This window comes from Ostrea edulis, chromosome 7 (genome assembly GCF_947568905.1).
Source record: "Ostrea edulis chromosome 7, xbOstEdul1.1, whole genome shotgun sequence".
Lineage (NCBI taxonomy): Eukaryota > Metazoa > Mollusca > Bivalvia > Ostreida > Ostreidae > Ostrea > Ostrea edulis.
The window spans coordinates 51496029-51518522 of NC_079170.1; the positions used below are offsets into that span (position 1 = coordinate 51496029).

A 22494-nucleotide genomic window follows, 5' to 3' on the forward strand; every position below is an offset into this window, starting at 1 on the left:
TTTGATGACAGTTTATTATGCTGTATGTATTTTCCAAATTATCTAAATTCATCAATGAAATCCAACAAAAAATCACTTTTTGGCAAAGTGCCAAATTATAATACATTGGTACAACGGTCAGTAACACACTCTTTACCATAGGTGGATATAGATATCATAGATAAGGAGGGAATTGTATGGGGAATCGGGATTTATGGAGAAAATTAGTTGTCTTTTTTTTATTTTTTATATACCACAAGGACAAAACATGGGCAAAACGGGCTGAATTTTGCAGTTCAATTAGCCCTCATAGACTGCTGTCGGTTTCCATGGCAACGGATGGTAGAAATTTGGTGGTGGGGTTGAAATTATGTAAGATGGTGCAAGTAAAGTTAATACTGTGAAAATCAAAGAAATCTGTGACATTGAGTGGCCAGACCCTATCTGATTTCTTTGATTTTTACATAGAATTGATCTTAAATAGTTTGACATTACTTTGGTTCATGTAAAAAAAAACACCCTTATTGTGATGTATTGTGGGTATGTTTTTGCAAGAAATTGATTTAAAAGATCCACCCACCTGCCCCTTTATCATTTAATAAAGCATTAATGGTTTCATACGGAATAAATAGAAAATATTTAAGTGAATTTATAAGGTAGGCTTTCTTCTAAAAAGATAAGATTTTTAAATATCTGCAAACATTTTCCCATTTAATTGTAAAAAAAAAATCGTTGAAAAGAAAGCAGTTGATCCGCCACTTACTGCAAATGAAATACGTCAGATTATCACGATGACATTATTACAAGAGCAACACGATCATCGTTTTTCTTAAATAATAAGGTGGTAGATTACATTAAGGAAAAAAACCCGTTTAAGGTTAAGTTTTTGTGTAGTGCTATATTTCCGTACATTTTAGAAAGATTAATTATTTCATTTCATGGTAGTTTGGAGGGGTGCGATGTTTTGGTATTTTTGCGTGATGGTATAATACACAATTTCCTGTAAACATTAAAACACACCTCTGTACTGGAACCTTAACTGTACTGGGTAATACAAACGATCTACGTATTATTTTTAGTCATTAGTACAGTGTACAAGTTTGATGTTTCATGTCATTTGTGAAAGAGCTATTTGGACAGAATATATTATCCATCCAACAATCAATTGATCGGATACGTCATTGATGTCTAACATTGATGGAAAGACAAATATTGACTAAACTATTAGACCCCTCTACATCAAAGTCCAATATTTATGAAAGACGTAATTCAAAATTTTACAAATATTTAAAGTGTGTGTTCGTTTTCCTTTCTTTACTATTGTCATGGAAGTAAATTAATGTGCTTGTCTTACTAAAATAGTGGGAACAACGTTTATTGTGTTCTAGATAGTGGGAAGTTTAATTGTTGGCACTTTCTTTGTAGCTTAATATTTATTTTTGTACTGCTTCAAATTGGAAGCATATCCAGCGGAGCAACATTTTAAATATCATCCCCCTAGTCATGATGCTCTCCGAGTTGGCAATGCTATTCTTATGGCTAATTTGTGATGGTGGTACGTGGTCTAAATGATCTAATATAATAATTGGTTGGTTTTTTTTTGACAGTTTCATTAAATATTCATTGACAATTTACTTTTATTGTTTTAGGAGTTAGTGGTTCGTCGTTTCAACATACAGTATTTCGACGACTTATTAGTATTACAAGGAACCTGAGGGTTTGGAATCCACCCGTGTCTTCTCATGCCGTTGCTGATTTGACAACCTGTTTTAAGGAGTGTCACAATTCCATTCAGTGTTTCTCGGTGTTTTTCGACGAACATAATTCTACCTGTTCAATGTTTAGCGGTACCAGTGAAGTGGATGGATTTGAAGACTACCAGCAATATTTCATCGTTGTCAACAAAACCTTCCCTGTGGATTTTATCGGTGAGGTTATAAAATTGTCAAAAGTTAATTCAATGCATGAATATAATACTGACGTAGAACTAAAACCTGCTTTCAATTTTTCTCTATCTTAGCCGATTTCTTTTCACAAGAGGTCCATGGACCATACTGCTCACCTGAGTTAAAGCAACTCCATATATAATTAAAAATAATGGAGATAGCGAACAGTGATCAATCTGATATATAAAAAATTAATAATACAGATCGAAAATAGGGCAAACACTAACCACGGGAACACTAGCAGTCGGGTCAGGTGCTTCGGGGGAGTAAACATCCTTTGTTGACCTACCATACCTGTCGTGAAACCTCTCTCTTTATCAGGACTTAACTTTGATCCCAAATGGTAATATGACTCAAACTCTACATTAAAAGTAGTTATCGCCATAAATATATTTATGATAAAGCATTCTGTCATATTAAGTTGAATAGTTGCAGCTTTCGTGTTTCTTAAATTTTCAAAGTCTATGTTCAAAATGATTGTTGCCCAGTCTTGACCGGGATATCATTTGATCCGCAAAAAGTTTTTCCAGTTAATTATCATTATTTGTGTTTGTGTTTTAAAACCTTTTTTAAATGTAGAGAAGGCAATCATATTAAATTATCTGTATAAACATTCGTTACACTCCTCATCAGAAGTGTCATTGATTGCACAGGGGATGCTTACTCCTCCTAGACACCTGATCCTGCGCCTGCTGTGTACAGGGTTACTAATTGTCCATACACTTAATTTTGTATTCTTTATTGGATTTATGACATTGGTCATTGATATCTTCACTTTTCATTGTGTTACCGTACATATACTTGATTCCTAAACTTCACAAAAACCCTTACAAAGACGCATTACTGGATCGAGTAAATGATTTACTCTTTGCTCCTCACAGAAATATTAACAGCTTTGAAGGGGAAACTTCAAACATAATGTGCCACAGCATATGCCAGAAGTGGTGTAAATCAAATATGGATTCTTAAAAATTCTAAAGAACATTTAGTTTATTTGAAATCGCAAAACTTTTCTCAAATCAACAACATCAATATGTATGACATTTCAACACTTTACACAACCATTCCTTGCGATAAATTAAAGACTAGACTGGGTTTTTTTTGTTTTTTTTTTTTACATCATAGACAGTTACCTTTTCAACAAAAAATGGAAAACGGAAATATTCGCATCTAGTGACCAGTCATCCAAAAATTACTTTGGTAAACACTACTCTGATTCCACGCACACATATTTTGAAATAAAAACATGTTTCGGTTCCTCATTGACAATATCTTCCTAGTGTTTGGTGATCAGGTCTTCCAACAGTCTGATGGAATTTCCATGGTCATGAATTGTGCTCCTTTGTTACCTGGCCTATCAAATATTCATATAAAACATAGTTTATTCAAAAGATTCTCCATGATTAGAAAAATATCTACAACTTGACATTTGGATACATCGACGACGTTTTATCTATCAACAATAAAATTTTCATTCATATGTCAATTCGATATTCCCTGTCAACTCGCGATAAAAGACACCACAGAGTCCTCTACATCTGTTTCGTACTTGTATATTTTATTGCAAATGAATATCAACGGAAAACTAACAACAAAACTTTAAGACAAAGAGGATTATTTCAGCTTCTATATCGTTAACTTCCCATATTTATTATATGTAGCAATATTCCATTATCACCTGCATATGATGTTTATATCTCACAACTGATTCGATACACAAGAGTTTGTTCTGCCTATGATCAGTTTTTAAATCGAGGCAGGCTACTTACGAACAAAATGGTGGTGCAGAGGTTTCAATAATCTCTTTTAAAGTCAGCATTTTGCAAAGTCCATGGTCGTTATAATGATCTAGTTTGGCAATACAGCCAATCATTGGGTCAAATGCTGTCTAACGTGTTTCATACCGATTGTTAGGCCGTTCTTGGCTCAAAAAGTTTGACTAGGGATTACTCCGTTTCCCTGATCACAGTGGGTGTGACCGGTCGACAGGGGAAGCTTACTCCTTCTAGTCACGCGATCTCACCTCTGGTATGTCCAGGGGTCCGTGTTTGCCCAACTCTTTATTTTGTATTCCTAAAAGGAGTTATGAATGAGATTGATTCGTTATCTTCACCTTTCAGTTCACAATTAAACCTGGCAATTTGTTCAAACTTGCCAACAAAATACACCAAAGTTAAGCACACGCGGAAACAATTTAAACTGTGGTTCTTCATTAGATCAAACCGGAATCCTCTTCACCTGAGGATTTTGTGTACCATGTTTGTGTTGAAATTGGCACTGGATTTTCCGACAGATTCTTAACTACTTTATTAAGAAATCAACAACAGATGGTGACAACGAACTCTGTTGAAGCTTCGACTCTGACAAATACTTTTGAGATACATGTAGGCTATGATATGATGCGAAGGAATATGTATAGATTATTTAAACTAATAGATGTAATAACCTTTACATTTAGCTTAAATGTTGATGGCAGTATAAAACAATGTTCCATTCTGCAGATAGCGTCTGACGAAACAAAGCAAAATAAGCTGATATTGCTAGAATTATTCATTGATTGATTGATTGAATATTAATTAACGCCCCTCTCAAGAATGTTTCACTCATAGGGAGACGTCACCATTGCCGGTGAAGGGCTGCAAAATTTAATCCTATACTCGGCGCTTATCGTCAATGAGCAGGGAGGGATCCTTATCCTGCCACACCTGCTGTGACACGAGATCTCGGTTTGTGCGGTCTCGCCCGAAAGACCGCCCCATTTAGTCGCCTCTGACGACAAGCAAGGGGTACTGAGGACCTATTCTAAGCCGGGTCCCCACGGGAAAGAATTATTCATCAAAATAGACTCCTAAGATGTTATCGCTTGTGATGGTAGTATATGTACTTTGATATTGTTTTTTGAAAGCCCGTGCAAATCTTCTGTGCTCTGGAAACAATTCAGGATATTTCTTTGATGCTACTGCCCCAGTTTGTTACAAAATCAGCGCCATACCAAGAACGAGGACTGAAGCTGTCCATTTTTGTCAGGAATCAGGAGGTCACCTACTGAGAATAAAAACAGACCAAAAGCAAAAGTTTGTCGAGGATTTGACATTACAAAATACAAGTAAGGAAGGGATATATTTTTCGCTTTTGTTGCTTAGAGTGTGGTATATTTTTCGACCAAAAGTGTAGCAAAAATCTGCATATTTACTTTCAGATTCTATACAAAAATACCGCATTGATGGTGTGGAAATTGACAAAGAATGGAAATTCTCTAACGGTGAACGCATTACACGATTTTATTGGTACCCCGGGGAACCAAACGGACATTATAACTCTATTGGTTTGAGAGTTGAACACGGAAGAAAATGGGATGATATAAGAAATATCATTAAGCATGGATGTATATGTGAAAAAGATATATAGAATAAGGGAAACACTATTTTGGATTGATCGTTGATGTTGTTTGAATATATAGTATATAAATAGAACCACATACAAGTGTTGGAAAATGTAGGGGAAGTCGTTCTACATATACTTTTGGAGACAGATATATCATTGTATATTATCAAGTTCCTCTCATGAAAGCAATAACGGTTATCTTGCATGTAAAAACTTGATAATTCATGCTCAGACATTGTGGTCGTGTATTCTGCCTGGACACTACCACCATACAGATAGTTAACCACATTGTACACCACCAGGAAAGAGTTTACTGAGAGAGAAATAAAATATTACAAACAAGATTTTGACACTAAAGGATTCCATAAAATCAAAACTTTCATACGAAACTCCACAAGCCACTCCACTGAAACTTATTGTTGTATTTTAGTATTTTTACATGTACACATGTAGTCCAACATTGGGACACGAAATATTCCGTTATGACATATGTTAATATATTCCTGAAGAATTTTTGTTTTGTTTTGTATTCTTGAGTTTGTATGTGTAGCAATTTTCTACTTGCGTAAACTGTTACCGGTGGTGTAGAGTGAGGCTTCCCCCACGATGAGTCTACCCCTCAGAAGACTGGCTATATAGCGAGACTTCCCCCAGGGGATTGATTGTCTATTGTTTAACGTCACTCTGAGAATCTTTCACTCAGATGGAGACTTCACCATTACCGGCAAAGGGCTGTAAAAGTTAGGCCAATGCTCGGCGCTTATGGCCATTGAGCAAGGAGGGATTTAACGTGCGATACCTGCTGTGGCACGGGACCTCGTTTTTGCAGGGCAGGGGGGAGTCTGGCTATATAGTGAGATTTTCTGATACTATCAATAGAGAGCCTCTTCTACGTTCTTAGTCATATTTTATTTTTGAAATTTTCACCGGAAGACTGGTTATCACATTTGGTGAGTAATCTGTGGATCGCTAAATTAACATGAACTCAAATCATTGAAGATATCTTTAATTATTTTGAAGATATCATCAATTCATTTGTTGTGCGCAATAATTGATTTGATGCGCGCATCAAATCAATTATTGCTCTCATTGATTGAATTGAAGCGCATCAATTAAATTAAGGCGCGCATCAATTGAATTAAGGCGCACATCAATTGAATTAAGGCGCGCATCAATTCAATTGATGAGTGCAATAATTAATCTAATGTGTACATCAATCCAAGTGATGAGATTACATTGTGCACATTAATTGAATTGATACGTGTATTAATCGAATTTCTACTCTTTACAACTGAATTGTAGCGCATATCAATGATATCTTCTTAAAAGTTTTTTATTTCATTTCGTTTTGTTTGCTTTGTATGTGTAACAAATTTCTATTTATATATAAATTCTCATCGGTCGCGGTGGCTTAGTGGTGAAAGCGTTTGCAGTCTGATTAAAATCAAACTTTCATCTGTTCTTTGACATTTTGATTTTCGCGCTCATTGACGCGTATGACCGTGACAAATTTCAGACTTAAAATTAGGTAGAAAGTGTTCATTCGACAAACGTTTGGCATTTAGAATTGAGAGTCGTAAATCTTTCTTGTGAGACCTTAAAATAAAAACCTAAAAACCCATATCACCATTAGACATTACCTTGTATCTCAAAAGAGTAGGCTTTGACAGGGTAAGTATGCTGATCATAGTTTAATAAATCAAATCCAAAGTCAACTGGGTGTAAGTGCAGAACCTGTGTTTGTTTATCAATATTTCATATGACAGAACATGTTACTTCAACATTGTCAAAAGTTTGATTATTGATTTGATCTGTATCGACACTTATTGCATATATATGTATGTTATAATTCCAGCTTTTCTTTGTTTTTCCTTTTCTTTTTTATGTATTTTTGTAATAATATGTATATGACTAATTATTATACTTAAGAATTTCACTCACCTCTCGTTTGTAACATAATGTGAGCGAGATTAATATAAGCCTTTTGGCTTGTTCCGCAATCTATTATAATGCATTTTGATAAACATGAATATCAACTTATTTCTTGATAGAATATTGTTTAAACTAAGGGATAGAATATGGTTTTATCAAAACGTTTAATATTGATAAAAGTAAAACTGGATGTGTATAATAAACATAATAAACACGATAAAGAAATACATGTGATTATGGCAAGCCCTTTTACTATTTATTCGTAAAATAAGATATCTCTTTAAATAAGAGAGATATCTCTATTGGTTAAAGAGATATCTCTGTAAGTTAGAGAGATATCTTTTTACGCTAGGGAGATATCTCTTTAAACAATTGAGATATCTCTACGTTTTGGAGATATCTCTTTCTCTTTGAGATATATCTCAGAGAGAAAGAGATATCTCTCTAATATAAAGAGATATATCTCTATCGATGTAAAAAGAGATATCTCTTTAAGTTAGAGAGATATCTCTTTAAATTTTCAAAAGAGATATCTCTTTAACCTAAAGAGATATCTCTTTAGATTTTCCCCCTGGTGATCATAATGACTTCTCCCTGTTGCATTGTCATTGAAATGATGTAACCCTAATTTTTAACCAAGCAAAATACTTCCAGTGTACAAATGGCGGGAAAGGTTGAAGAGGTGGTTGGGGTAACATTGTCAAGTTGCCGAGAGGCGAAATCTAGTCTAGCTCGCATATTTCATCAATTTATTGTCTTTGTTTTTTGTTACCTGTATACATTTCACATGCGGTAAAAGCAAAATCTTCCCACGTGATTGCAGCCATTAGGGTGTTGCTAAAACGCGGAACGGAAAACGGAATGGAATGGAATTTAAGAATTAGAATGATTAATGTAGATAAGATAACGGTAAAAATCCGGGGGAGGGGGGGGATTCATTTCGATTAAAATCAACAATTTGGGAATTGTTTACAAGCAATAAAACAGCTTTATCTTAAAATTTTGCATCATAAATTGATTAAGCGAATTTAGTTAAACGTTAGTATAAGAATTTACACTTGCATTTTACAAGAATTTAGAAATTTCGGTATTGACAGAGGTGTTAGGGAGCAGTGACACCTATGGGTAGAGAATGAAAAGAACACACGTGGTTTATACCCCCCCCCCCCCGGTGGCAAAACGTCATTAACGCACATGTACATATATTTACACATAATACCGTGTAAGCCTATGTGTGTACTTACAACAGGGAGTGTGATATGTATAAAACAATAATAATTCATGATCTTATTTAGTCAACAAGTTAAACATCTTGTGTTTGATTTATTATTTTTTAATAACAGGAGACTTAGTAACTGCAGCACTCCAATCCTAAATAGGGAGGACTTCTGGCAGTTAATTTTTAAACTAAATACTTGTATAGCTTAGCATTTGGATTAATAATGAGATGACGTTTAATTCCATTCAAGCATAAATTCTGTGTTAGCTTTTTAGCTATTTCATATATTATGAAATAAATCTGTTAATTCCTCTTACTATTGGTCGTAAACTTCACTCTAGTTTGCATTGGTTTTGTTTCAATCTTTCTTCCCTGCTGTATCTCTTCAGTTTCAACACTAATCTGTAGAATATATGTACGAACTTTCACATAGATTCATCCCAAATGAGGTAAAATTTTTATCTTCACTGGACTCGTTCGCTTTAAAATTTGATATGATGCATAAATGTATATTTTACCAGGTGTAGAACTAAATTCAAATGCAGTTATCTTAAACATATGTAGTTTGATTAAAAGCACGTTCGATTTAAAAAGGCTATGTTTGGGGTAAATTGTTTAAAAAATTATTTTTATATTTTACAATGTTGTTTGGGTTTTTTTTTTGGGGGGGGGGGGGGTGTACCTTTTATTCATTGGATGGGCTCGTAATTTTTTTTCTTACGATACCAGCCAGAATAAAGTAATAGAATTTGAAAGGGGTTCAATTATAATTCAAGTCTTTTTCAGTATGTTATCTTATTTATTTTTTCTTCATTTGTGAAACAACATACTGTCAAAATCTGGGAGGAGGGATGACAAAGCCGGAAAAAAAAGATGGTGCCAACAGGCGCTTGCTTGATATTTTTATTAAAACTTACTATGCAAATTATTAAGCAAGCGCCTGTTGGTACATTTACCCACAAAATACACCGTGTAAAAATACATTATAATGCATTAGTATGAGGTATCAATATGAAATGGTGGATTCTGAGGATGACTTCCTGTTCTCTCTGTAATTTCTGCATCCCTTGTTCATAGTAAGCCTTTTGATTTTGCAAAATGTTGACCTCATCATAACATTATTGCATAATATATTTTCCGTCTTCCGTTCCATTTCCCGTTCTGCGTTTTAGCAACACCCCAGCCATCATGCTAAGATTTGCTTTGGCGGGGTTCCGTTTTAGGGAGAATTCCTTAAGTATTCAAACTAATAAAAATATTGCAAAAGTGATATCTCTTTCTCTTTGAGATATATCTCTTTTTCAACGATTAGAGAAATATCTTTTATACTTTGAGAGATATATCTCTAGGAATTCTTAGAGAGATATATCTTTAAGTGAAGGAGATATCTCTCAAAGTATAAGAGATATCTAAGTGAAAGAGATATCTCTTAAAGTGAAAGAGATATCTCTTTAAGTGAAAGAGATATATCTTTAAGTGTAAGAGATATCTCTTTAAGTTGTAAGAGATATCTCTAAAAGTAAAAGAGATATCTCTCTAAGTGAAAGAGATATCTCTCTAAGAGAAAGAGATATCTCTTATTTAGAGATATATCTTTTAATCTTAAGAGATATCTCCCATTTTACAGATATCTCTTTAAAATAAGAGATATCTCTTTAATTTAAAGAGATATCTTATTTTTCGAATAAATAGTAAAAGGGCTTGCCATATGTGATAGCATATTAGTCATAGACCAGGAATTTGTCCAAAAGTGTTTGAATTGACACTTGCTATTGATGGAATTAATTTCAGCTGGTGGAAATGAGTTCCAGTCGTTAACACTATTGTAAGAAAATATGTCTGACTGAAAGCAGAACACGTTGACTAGATCTTGTTGTTCTTGTGAGATTTTGTAAAAAAAAAAAAAATTGTCTAAAATATAAGAAGGATATTCATTGTGAAAAGTATTTAAAATACGTATTATCTTAGAGCTGTTTAATTATATCTAACCTTCAACTTCCTTTTGTATTTTCCAAGGTCTTGTTTCTGTATCATCTTAAGCATGTTCATGTATCATCTGATTCTCAATGTCTAAGCTTGTTTATACAGTAGTATTTTTTTTTTTATTTTTTTTTGTATTATGCAAGACCTCGTTTCTGTCTTATCTTTAATTAAGTGTTTGTGTCTGTATCATTAAAATTTTAACAACATATTTCTGATCTTGTTTGGGCATATTAAGCAAATGAAGAGGGAAGTCACGACTGGATTTCTCGAAAAGAACTTCTGTCAAAACTTGTCTGACATTTTACTCAAATTTTGACTGCTCAAATAGAAGAAAATGCGATATAAGTTTGAATTATTTTTTTTTTAGAGAAATCCAAGCCAGGAAAATAAGACAGGACTGGAGTCTTCAGATTTCAAGTTTATACATGGCAAAACGATGGTAGAGACTCCGAGACACCCCCCCCCCTTTTTTTTTTTTATCTGACTACCATTTACAGCCACATAAACTGCGTGCCGGTGTAGGGAGCCAGGGGACGAAACACCTCACAATGTTCACGAATATATTACTAATATGTGTGTTCCTTTCTCTTTTTTGTCTGAATGAAAGTTCTGGCGATTCAAATTACGTAAGTTAATTAATCTGGTGGAAGAGAGAGAGAGAGAGAGAGAGAGAGAGAGAGAGAGAGAGAGAGAGAGAGAGTTCCTCCCTTCACAAACTCAATGGGTGGTTTCGTAAGTAGAAGCTACTCTATGTCAACTTATTTTATTTTTATTGATCTTAGAATTTCGTGTGTAGCAGTTAGGGCTATATGGACAATGGCTAACGGCCTAGGTAGTTCAGTGATTAGAGCATCGGACTAGTAATGCAAAGGTTCTGGGTTCAATTCCCGGTCCAACCAAACTTCTCTCCTTTCTTTTCTTTACATTTGATGTCATGACCACCCCAGGTGAAATTCCTACCAGGGGCAAAAGGAATTTACGTTGTGTCTTCGAGGGCGAATACAATTTAAGGAGGGAGGAAAATGTAATAATTGGGGTTATATGGACTGTGGATATCGGCCTGGGAAGTCCAGTGGTTGGAGCATCTGACGAGTAATACAGGGGTCCCGGTTTCGATTCCCGGTCCAGCCAAAATGTTTCTCCCTTTTCTTTATTACATTTGGAATGACACAAACGTAAAAACAAAGGACATTGAAAGAAGTATTATTACAGTGTACCTAAAAAAATGTATATTTACAGTGTACCTCAAAAGAAGTATATTTACAGTGTAACTCAAAAGAAGTATACTTATGCACAGTGTACATCAAAAGAAGTATATTTACAGTGTACCTCAAAAGATGTATATTTACAGTGTACCTCAAAAAGATGTATATTTACAGTGTACCTCAAAAGATGTATATTTAAAGTGTAACTCAAAAGAAGTATATTAACAGAGTACCTCAAAAGAAGTATATTTACAGTGTAACTCAAAAGAAGTATATTTACAGAGTACCTCAAAAGAAGTATATTTACAGTGTACCTCAAAAGAAGTATACTTATTCACAGTGTACATCAAAACAAGTATAAACACAATGTACGTCAAAAGTCTTTAAATTTTCAAAAACTAAATTCTCTATCTTCATTTCAAATGTTATAAAACCCTATTTATTTTCTAATTCGATATACTCAACCAAACAAAACCGGTAGTCTAGTGGTTAAAACTCTCGCTTCGCAAATGATTGGTTTGATTGATTGTTGTTTTTTTTAATATAGCGCTTCTTCCAGCGTATGCTACTCAAAGCGCTTTACAATGTATTATTACCCCGGCAGACCTTATATCAATCTAGAACTTTCTCAGCCTCCTAGGAAGCATACATTGTAAGCTGCCGTTACAAGCGCTAGAGCACTAACATTCTAACAATATCTTTCACTGTATATAGCCAGCTACCCCTTTTACACTTGGGTGAAGTGAGGAAATTCATGTAAAGTGCCTTTCCCAAGGACACAACGTCGGCCTTGCTGCGGTCAGGACTCGAACCTACGACCTTTCGGTCGAGAGTCTGACGGCTTAACCACTACACCAGCGACGCCACAAATGAGAGGTCCCGGGCTCGATTCGCGATCCCAGTGCCAAGTCAAATCTCAAACATTCAACATATAGGATTTTATCCCACAAGCGTCAGTATAAGTGGAATCAAGTGACGTTTCATTCGGATATGACCGTAAAAACACAGTTGGCAGCATATACGTTTAACATTTTTGGCACCTTACATACAGCTTGTAATGTCTCTGTATGACTGAAAGCGTTCCATGTATTTTCAATTTTTTCAAATCATATCTAGATCATCCTATCATTTCTGTTTGAATTTCCAACCATCAAAAAGGAATTTACTATATTTATCAAGATCCATATGCACATTGATTATTACTAAAGAGCGTTCATGAGGAAATTGCTACCGTTACAATTAGTAAAAAAAAAATCCACTGGAAATGTAGATATTATCAAATGAATGGATGCGTCTTCTGATAACCGGTCACACCCGCCGTGAGCCCTACAACGAATGGTTAATATCAATAATTGCGATTTTCGCTCTCTCTCCCTTTCGCATTAATTCAATTGCGTGTATGTACATTGTAATTCTTTTCACTGCATTCATTGATATACTTGAAGACATCGTTATTGCAAGCAGAGCAGGTGTTGAATTTACTAATGAATCCATGGTATCATCAATTCGAAAATTATATCAACCATTCGACAGATTACACAACAACTTGATGAACAAGTACATGAATTAGCAGGTATTAATCAAAATCTCTCTCTCAAAAGAGTGTACCTCCCATATCCGACGTATCTTTAATACATACGCGTAATATATTCTAACCATGAAAAACACAAAACAGTACTTGTTTTTTCATCATTCGATGTCTTTTTCACATACACATCTATGCAGATAACCAGAATGTATATTATCCTATTTTCCTTTGTAATTATATTTCAAACCTATAGACTTTTTATCTTCCTGTTGTTCTCCGGGATACCAATAAAACTTTGTAATGCGTTCACCGTTAGAGTATTTCCATTCGGCGCCGATTTTCTCACCATCAATGCGGTATTTTGAATCATGATCTGAAAGTATATGTATATATTCATTTTGGTTTTACGACCCCTAAATGCTAATCTGCGATCTCCACCCACCCCATGATAAAGAATAGTCGGAATTCAAATAATGATATCTATCTTTTGTAAATTTACCAGTCTCACCTAAGTTCAAATCCTCTACAAATTTTTGCTTTTTGTCTGTTTTTATTCTCAGTAGGTGATTTCCTGATTCCTGACAGAAATCAACAGCTTCCTTTTTCGTTCTTGGTATGGTGCTGATTTTGTAACAAATTGGGACAGCAGCATCAAAGAAATATCCTGAATTGTTTCCAGAGCACAGACGATTTGCATGGTCTTTAAAAACAATACAATTATTCCAAAGTATAGCACATATGTATTTGTAGAATATAAGAAGACGTAATAATATATATACAATGTACACGAATAATTCTACTAATATCAAATTATTTTGCTTTGCTCTGTCAAACACATTTGGATCAACCGTTTGCAGAATGCTACATGTATATTGTTTTACACGGACATCCGCATTGATGCCAATATTATCATGATTGGTAAATTTAAAACTTATTACATGTACTAATTTGATTGGTTGATTGTATATTGTTTAAACTTCCCGCGCGAGAATATTTCACTCCTATGGAGACGTCCTATCAATTTGAAGAGAGTCTAGATATTCTCTATACTGTCCGGCTAAGGTAGCAGGGGACAGTTTCGCACTATAGACCCGGTCAACTTTTTCAAAAAATGGAAATACCCCATATTTGAAGTGCTATTACATGTGTAAAAATGTATACAATAAATTTAGGATGCTTGTCAAATGTAGCTGAGTGCTTCATAAAAATGTTGATATACAATATGTAGGTGTCACCATGATTCCTGGCATATAGATGGGTGCAAATACGAAACTAAGACATGTGGTCAGTTGCTGATGAAATCCGGTGAAAACATGCATGGTCCAGCAAAAGATCTGTAGCTGAGAGGGAAGGTGGATGGCCCCATATGAAAGGTAGATTTTTGAGAAGGGCAGATAGGGTTCTTGATTGTGCACTGTGTCTAAATCCCCATGTTTGGTACTGTGATGGTGTGGGGATTGTGCTGATTAGCCCAAATGAGAGAAAATCAAAGCAAAAAAGGGGAACCTGCTCAGAGCATGTTTTGTGCACCAGCACCAGTATTTATAGATTAGATGTAATTTAGGGTCACAATTTATTAACTACACCAATATGAAATACAAGTATTGACATAAAAGGGAAATATGATTTTTCATTAGTCTGTCATAATCTGACTTTGATGTATACCCCTATCCACATGTTTCAGAACCAAAGGGAACTGTCCCCTGCTACCTAATAAAGCAGTTCAGTACAATGACTGAGAAATTAAAGCGATTTTTAATTTTACGTTGATATAAAATTCGTTAAACAGATAATGTATAATTCTTAAAACTTTTATAAACTCACCAATAAATTCCGCAGGGAATACTTTGTTGACAACGATGAAATATTGCTGGTTATCAACAAATCCGTCCACTTCACTGGTCCCGCTAAACATAGAACAGTTGGAACTATCTTCATCGAAAAACACCGAGAAACACTGAATGGAATGGTGGCACGCATTAAAGCAGGATATCAAATCAGCCACGACATGAGAAGACAATGGCGGATTCCAAATGGTCAGGTTCCCTGTTGTAGTAATTTGTCGTCGAAACTTTGTCTGTTGTGAGGCATGACCATTCACCGCTAAAAGAATGGAAGCAAATCATTAAAGGTTGCATGTAATTATAACACATCGTCATAATGCCGACTTCCTTTCGAGTGAATTTTTTGTTAAAACCCAAGACATTTTTTGTTATTATGTTTAGACTGGTATCACAGTGGGTTCACGTTTGATCCTCAATCAAAAGTTCAAATCTCACAAAGGATTCCATCTCTTTCCCCATACTACGTACTACTAAAACTGCATTTTTTCCTTAAAGTTTTTAAATATCATTTTATATTTTTGCCAGTTTTCATTCAAAATAGTTTTCTCTGGTATGATACACATACATATGATACCTTTAAAAGTAGGTTATATGTATGTATATTGAAACCATCGGGGGGAACTCGTTCAAGTATATTCTTATCACATTTCATCATTCATTCTTAAAACATACCGTTATCACAAATTATCCAGAATAAGATTGTGGAAATGTCGATGAACATCACTACCGATAAATGGTCTATGATGGGAGATATATTGCGATGGGTGTGTTTCCGATTGGATGCAGTGAGAAAATTGAAATCCCACTACTTTGGCACAAATGTGAGGCATGAAAATTACACTCGTACTAAAATCTAAATTGAAGGCATCTATTATATATTGTACCGTGGGTTCTAAGATTGTATTATCCAGATATTGGATTTCGATTCAGAGGAATCAATATGTTTTGTCTTCCTTTGCCGCCATCAGTAGTAAACATTTTAAGTCAATGTCTGTCTTCCTTTGACGCCATCAGGGGTAAACATTGATGCATCATGTCAGTTGATGGTAAACATTGATGCATCCTGTCAGTTGATTGTTGGACGGAAAATGACTTCTGTTTAGCTCTTTCACAAGGGTAGTAATTTATCTTGATATAATGAACAAAACGACAATCTATTTATCGTATAGATGTTCCAGTATCTACCTATATAGTCATATTTAATTTAAAAGTTTATTTTTAAAACTCTCAGCGAAATTTAGAGGTTTCATCAACACTATGCATTGTCGTGACTGCATGATTTCGGTTATTCATCCCCTGTGTTTGCAATGAAGAATCAAAGTAAAATAATATTCACAACCATCATGCATGCGTAATAAATGTACAAGTTTATCTTTTAAAAAAATAATTGTCAGAATTTCAAAGTATGAATTAAAATCTAGAATTGGACTTTGCACTAAGATTGTTTGAAGTAAAACATCAAAGAAATCTTCACAACCAATGCAAATATATCCATACAGTACAGACGGGAAGTGATGCTAGTGATGCTTTTTCTTAATCGTCTTCCATCTATTTTCCGTCTCCTTTTCTCCCCACCCCATTCTCTCTAGTCCTGCCTCATTCCCCACGTACCCCCTCACTATTTCCCCCTTTTCCATGACAACCGATGATTAAATGTTATATATGAAAGGCGAAGATAACGAACAGTGATCAATCTCACAACTCCTATAAGCAATACAAATAAGAGAGCTGGGCAAACACGGACCCCTAGACATACCAGAGGTGGGATCAGGTGTCTAGGAGGAGTAAGCATCCCCTGTCGACCGGTCACATCCGCCGTGACCCCTATATCTTGATCAGGTAAACGGAGTTATTCGTAGTCAAAATCAGTGTGCCAAGAACGGCCTAACAATCGGTATGAAACACGTCAGACAGCATTTGACCCAATGATAGGTCATACTGGCAAATTAGATCGCTATAACGACTGTTTTGAAAGAGAAACTTAAGATATATTGTACCAAAACATATACGAAAATTAGTGCAAATCAAATGTGGTTTCTAAAAAAATCACAAATACTTTCAGTAAATTTGAAATCAGAAAACTTTCCTCAAATAAATAGCATTAAAATGTGTGACTTTTCATCACTTTACACGACCATTCTTTCCGAAAAATGAAATATATATCGATCTATTAGCAATATTCATTTTCATTCATATGTGGATTCCATCTAGTCTAAAAATATTGAAATAATAAACAACACAGGGTGTTGCATATCTGCGTCATATTTGGATATTTTATTGAATATATAATATTGTGTTAACAGCAAATTGACAACTCAACTTTATGACAAACAGGGTGACTTCAGCATCTCCATCGTCAGACTTCCCATGTTTACGTGACAATATTCCATTATCACCTGCAAATGGTATTTATATCTCCCAACTGATTCGATATGCGAGCACATGCTCTGTGTATGATCAATTTCTAAATCGAGGCAAGCTACTGACAAATACGTTGATGTTACAGGGGTTTTAACAATCTCTTTGAAGCCAGCATTTAGCAAATTATGTAGTCGTTATAATGATCTTATTTTCAATTACAGCTTGTCGTTGGGTTTAATGCTGTCTGGTGTATATCATAGCAATTGTTAGGCTGTTCTTTATATACTGATATTGACTACGGGTTACTCTTTTTGCCTTATCAAGATAGAGGGTTCACGACAAGTATGACCGGCCAACTGAGAGTGCTTACTCTTATTAGGTACCTGATCCCACCTCTGGTGTGTCCAGGGGTCCGTGTTTGCCCTACTCTTAATTTTGTATTCTTTGTGGGATTTATGGTTGCTTGGTTGTATATTGTGCACAACGTCCCGTTCCAGAATCTCTCACTTACACACATATATGGAGACGTCACAATTGCCGGTGAAGGTCTTCAAAAGTTTGGCCTATGCCCGGCGCTTACGGCCTTTGAGCAAAGGGATCTTTATCGTGCTATACCTGCTGTGACACGGGGCATCGATTTATACGGTCTCATTCAAAGGTCGCCTTTTACGCCAAGCAAGAGGTACTGAGAACGTATTCTAATCCAGGTCCCCACAGGACTGTTGGATTTATGAGATTGGTCACTGTTCGTTATCTTCACTTTTCATTGTATCGAATAAGAGATATATTTTAAAGGGATTTTAAAAAAGTAATTTAGGTATGATTTAATCTTATTTGCACTGCATTTTAATTATTGCGCATGGGCTTCTACTAATAATGATGATATCCTTTATCTAACGTAAAAAGGCCTGGAAACGTCCTACACGCGGAATAAAAATTATTCTATCCTTACCAGCGCACCTGAGCCGAAGACAACAGTAACCAGTTCTTATCGAAGTTTCTCCGGCATCTTCCGGTCATCAATTCCATTCAAACGTGACACAACCAAAACATTATCTTTGAAAAGAGAATATAATTCAAATTTAATTGTTTACATGAAGAACCAAGCTTCCATACATTTCATTTCCTACCTGATGTTTCGATCACTGATTTTTTTAAACGTAGTTTATTGACTGAACATATGAATGAACTTGAATTCAACATTTATCTAGATCTACATACATGTATTGTAACGTATTTACATTAAATTCTGTGATCGTACCTGGTCAATTCCAGGGTTTGGGGTATTCAACAATAACAATTTAAACTAATTGGTATGATTTTAGTGGACTGCCAAAATATACAAATATGTCCTAACCTTATCTAGGTTAATTATAATCAAACAGAGAATCACTATATCAATCAGAGGCAAGCAACGATAAACTGGTAGTGCTAACTTAAAATGTAGAGCCCAGTCGCCCTCGGATTACCTCATATACTGTAGGACGCCTTATTCAGGGCGGACAGTGTATGTGGTAGCCCTTCAACCACTACACTCACTGTGGGATGCCTTATTCAGGACGGACAATGAGTATAGCGGCCTGGACGACGGTCTGTTCAGCCAATGCGGACGACACCAAAGAAAACAAACTATGGCTAGCCTCTTTACTGGAGGTCAACCTCTTCGTGGCAGGCCAGACTTCTGATGGCCTTCCAAATTTACTCTCTAACTGTAAGAACAGGCGAGGAATTGTACTTTATTTAATTTACAAACTTACACTGTTTTCTTCTTCCTTTCTCTGCTGAACTCTAGCAACAAATGACATGGACGAATGCGGAATCTCGGTATTTATACACAAATAAGATCACGTGATGTAAAGTGACTAATTGAGAACTCCGCATGGTCGTACCTCAAATATCCGGAATCATTACAGTATGTTGGTAATATGGCATTGTTTGTCGTGTTAAGCATACTGGTCATTGCTGTGTACAATGACTGCTAACTGGGATCTTGAAATCGGTGTAGGTAATGGGAGCAAAATTTGTAACTGTGAAACATGATTATCGATCTGTTTAAATACTTAGGTATACTTTTTAAAACTCCAAACAAAAAGTTCGATTAAACAACTTCCGAAAGTAGTGAAGTCTTGTTTGCTCTCAGATCCTCCATTAGCGGATCATTTCTGAAGCACTTGCATCTTTGCCTCTCGTCGATACTTATATATTACGTGAACGTATGTTACAGTGTAGCATTTGGGATTTGTATGGAGCGCAAATTAACACAAACTCAAATAATTGAAGATATCTTCAATTATTGAAAGAAATCATCAATTCATTTGATGCACACAATTTAAATAAAAGATCTCTTCAAAATTGTTTTAAAAGAGATCATCAAATCATCCATACCGAGCTCCAAATTAAATTTGGCGAGCAATCTTTCCACCAGATTGATGTACGCAAGATCGCGACTACTTTTTCCGTCTTGGTTTTAAATTTTACTTTCCCCTTTCAAAGTCTCACGAGACCCAGAGTATGCGAGAATTTGGGCATGTTGGTAAATAATACCAGTTCTGCAACTTTTGTCGTGATCGATTCATCATTGCATTGCAGTAGACTGTAGTAATGATTCAAAAGAGAAACATAATACGCAGAAATATCCACAACTGATATATTTAGATGGAAATGTGGTGGATTTTTCCCCACATAGGCCAGGAAATTCCCAAAGCTGAGAAGAGCTTGCGTCAAAATATATAGCTTCGCGAGCTAAATTCAGAAGTTCATTTTTCCTGTATCCAGACGTTTTTACACACCTTTCATTTAAAAATGCTTTTAATTGTGGAAAGCACATGGAGGTTAAATCGTCTTCCGATGCCATGTTTTGAATAAACAAAAAATGCCCAAGATCGACACGCTTTTCCGGACTTCTTTACAAGAGAGTTCCGCTAACTCAGTATTTACGACCTTGCGTAATATTGATTAGAGCAATAACTGAATTGACGTACACATCAAATCTACTATTGCTTTCATCAGTTGAATTAATGCGCGCATCAAATCATTCATTGCTCTCGTCAACTGAATTGATGCAACACTGATTTGATTCGCACATCAATGAGAGCGATAATTGATTTATACTTAAATTGATGATATCTTCAAATAATAGAAAAATATCTTCATATCTTCAATTATTTGAGTTTATGTTAATTTGACGCTCCATAAATATGTATATTCAGGTATTTGGTATATAAAATCCTTTTTTATCTTAAGCAGGAACCAATTAATTTTTTTTGGAATATGATATACATATGTATGTGCGGTTTCAGGGGGGCAACATAAGGGTAAAAAGATATTTTTTCTAAAGAAACAAAAAACAACTACATGTAGATGCTATCTTTAGACAGTATGTGATAACTGCACGCAAGTGTTTGCCTTTAAATGTACTATATACCAAATATAATCTGCTCCATTTGTCAAGAAGCATTATGAAGTTGGTCGACAGGGGATGTTTACTCCTCCTAGGCACCTGATCCCATCTCTGGTACATGGGTCCGTGTTTGTCCAACTCTCGATTTGGTATATTTCCTATATAAAAGGTATGAGATTGATCACTGTTCTTTATATTCACCTTTCATCGAGTGTTATATTGGCCTATATCATAATTGCTGAATTATATTTTTTTTAAAAACCAAACAATTGAGGTGTTGACCCCTAAACCATATATATTCCTGCTGCACATATAAAAAAAAAAAAACATTGAGTATCCCGATGGGCAAGTGCCCCAGGATCATCCCGACCTCCATTATTTCTTTATTGTTCAAATATCTTTAACATTGTTGAGATTCCAACCCTTAAAGCAAATATCTTCTTGTTGCACATAGGACACAACCAATTATTTTCCAAAATGAGTCCCGTGGGGACCCGGGTTAAAATAGGTCTTCAGTACCCCTTGCTTGTCGTAAGAGGCGACTGAATAGGGCGGTCCTTTGAATAAAACCGCAAAAATCGAGGCCCCGAGTCACAGTAGGTGTAGCACGAAAAAGATTCCTTCCTGCTAAAAGGCCGTTTAAGCGCCGAGCATAGGTCTAAATTTTGCAGCCCTTCACCGGCAATGGTGACGTCTCCATATGAGTGAAAAATTTTCGGGCGGGACGTTAAACAATATACAATCAATCAATTTTCCAAAAGGTGATTTAGCTACTGTCTAAATTGGATTAACTGTATATCGTTTAACGCCCCGCTAGAGGATTTTTCACTTATACGGAGACAGGCAGCCACCATTGCCGGTTGAGAACTGCATTAGATCTATGCTCGGAGCTTACTGCCTTTGAGTAGGGAAGGTTCTTTATAGTGCCAGACCTGCTGTAACACGGACTTCGGATTTTGCTGTCTCATTCAAAGGACCGCCCCATTTAGTCGCCTTTTTACGACAAGCAAGGGGTATATACTTAGGACCCATTTTAACCCGGATCCCCAAGAGCGTAAATTGGAAGAGGAGTTCTAGTAACCAGGGTTTTTACAGACAAACCATCGTTTTCTACCCCAATTTGGGCACCAGAGTGAAACTGAAAATTCTGACATCTACAGGACACTACCAATTATTGCGTAAAAATGTATGAGGAGTACTGGGAACAGCAATACATTGTACATGCACACCCACCCACACCCATCCACCTACCCACCCATATATATATATATATATATATATATATATATATATATATATATAATCCAAATAGAAAGAGTTGATATCACACAGTCAAAATAATTCAATAAAAAAAGCAGGAAAATATACAGTTCCAAAATATATTTAAATCACTAGCGCTTTCTGGATTTTAACATCCATCCTCAGGTGAATATAGTTATTAATTTGTATACTATTCACCTGAGGATGGATGTTAAAATCCAGAAAGCGCTAGTGTTTAAATATATTTTGGAACTGTATATTTTCCTGCTTTTTTTTATTGAATTATATATATATATATAGTGGGATAAATCTCCGATATAATCTTCTAGAGTGCTCGACGTGGCCTCACGGAGCTACATAAATTGATTTATATATATACTCAATTTATATATATATATATATATATATATATATATATATATATATATATATATGGCACCGTATTACTTTAAA

General features: G+C 35.3%; 2 protein-coding genes across 4 annotated transcripts; one reads left to right on the forward strand and one right to left on the reverse strand.

Annotated features, from left to right (window-relative positions):
• The first annotated feature begins 1482 nt into the window (after positions 1–1482).
• Positions 1483–5333, forward strand: LOC125656253 (C-type lectin domain family 17, member A-like). The gene is made up of 3 exons (XM_056145748.1): positions 1483–1534; positions 4831–5031; positions 5125–5333. The coding sequence occupies exons 1-3, from the start codon at positions 1483–1485 to the stop codon at positions 5331–5333; spliced, it is 462 nt and encodes a 153-aa protein (XP_056001723.1).
• A 3798-nt stretch (positions 5334–9131) lies between these two features.
• LOC125656252 (uncharacterized) lies at positions 9132–21515 on the reverse strand. Of its 3 annotated transcripts, none has more exons than XR_008797088.1 (5): positions 19139–19542; positions 18334–18437; positions 15001–15279; positions 13685–13876; positions 9132–13549 (listed from the first exon to the last, which is right to left on the reverse strand). XR_008797088.1 is itself a non-coding variant. In XM_056144686.1 (5 exons), the coding sequence occupies exons 1-5, from the start codon at positions 15739–15741 to the stop codon at positions 12925–12927; spliced, it is 696 nt and encodes a 231-aa protein (XP_056000661.1). In that variant the 5' UTR covers positions 15742–16541; the 3' UTR covers positions 11631–12924. The 3 variants fall into 3 exon arrangements, 1 of the variants encoding a protein (XP_056000661.1); XM_056144686.1 differs by lacking the exons at positions 18334–18437; positions 19139–19542 and adding an exon at positions 15693–16541 and having other exon boundaries at positions 11631–12974; positions 13424–13549; XR_007363078.2 differs by lacking the exon at positions 19139–19542 and adding an exon at positions 20806–21515 and having other exon boundaries at positions 13043–13549.
• Positions 21516–22494: the final 979 nt, after the last annotated feature.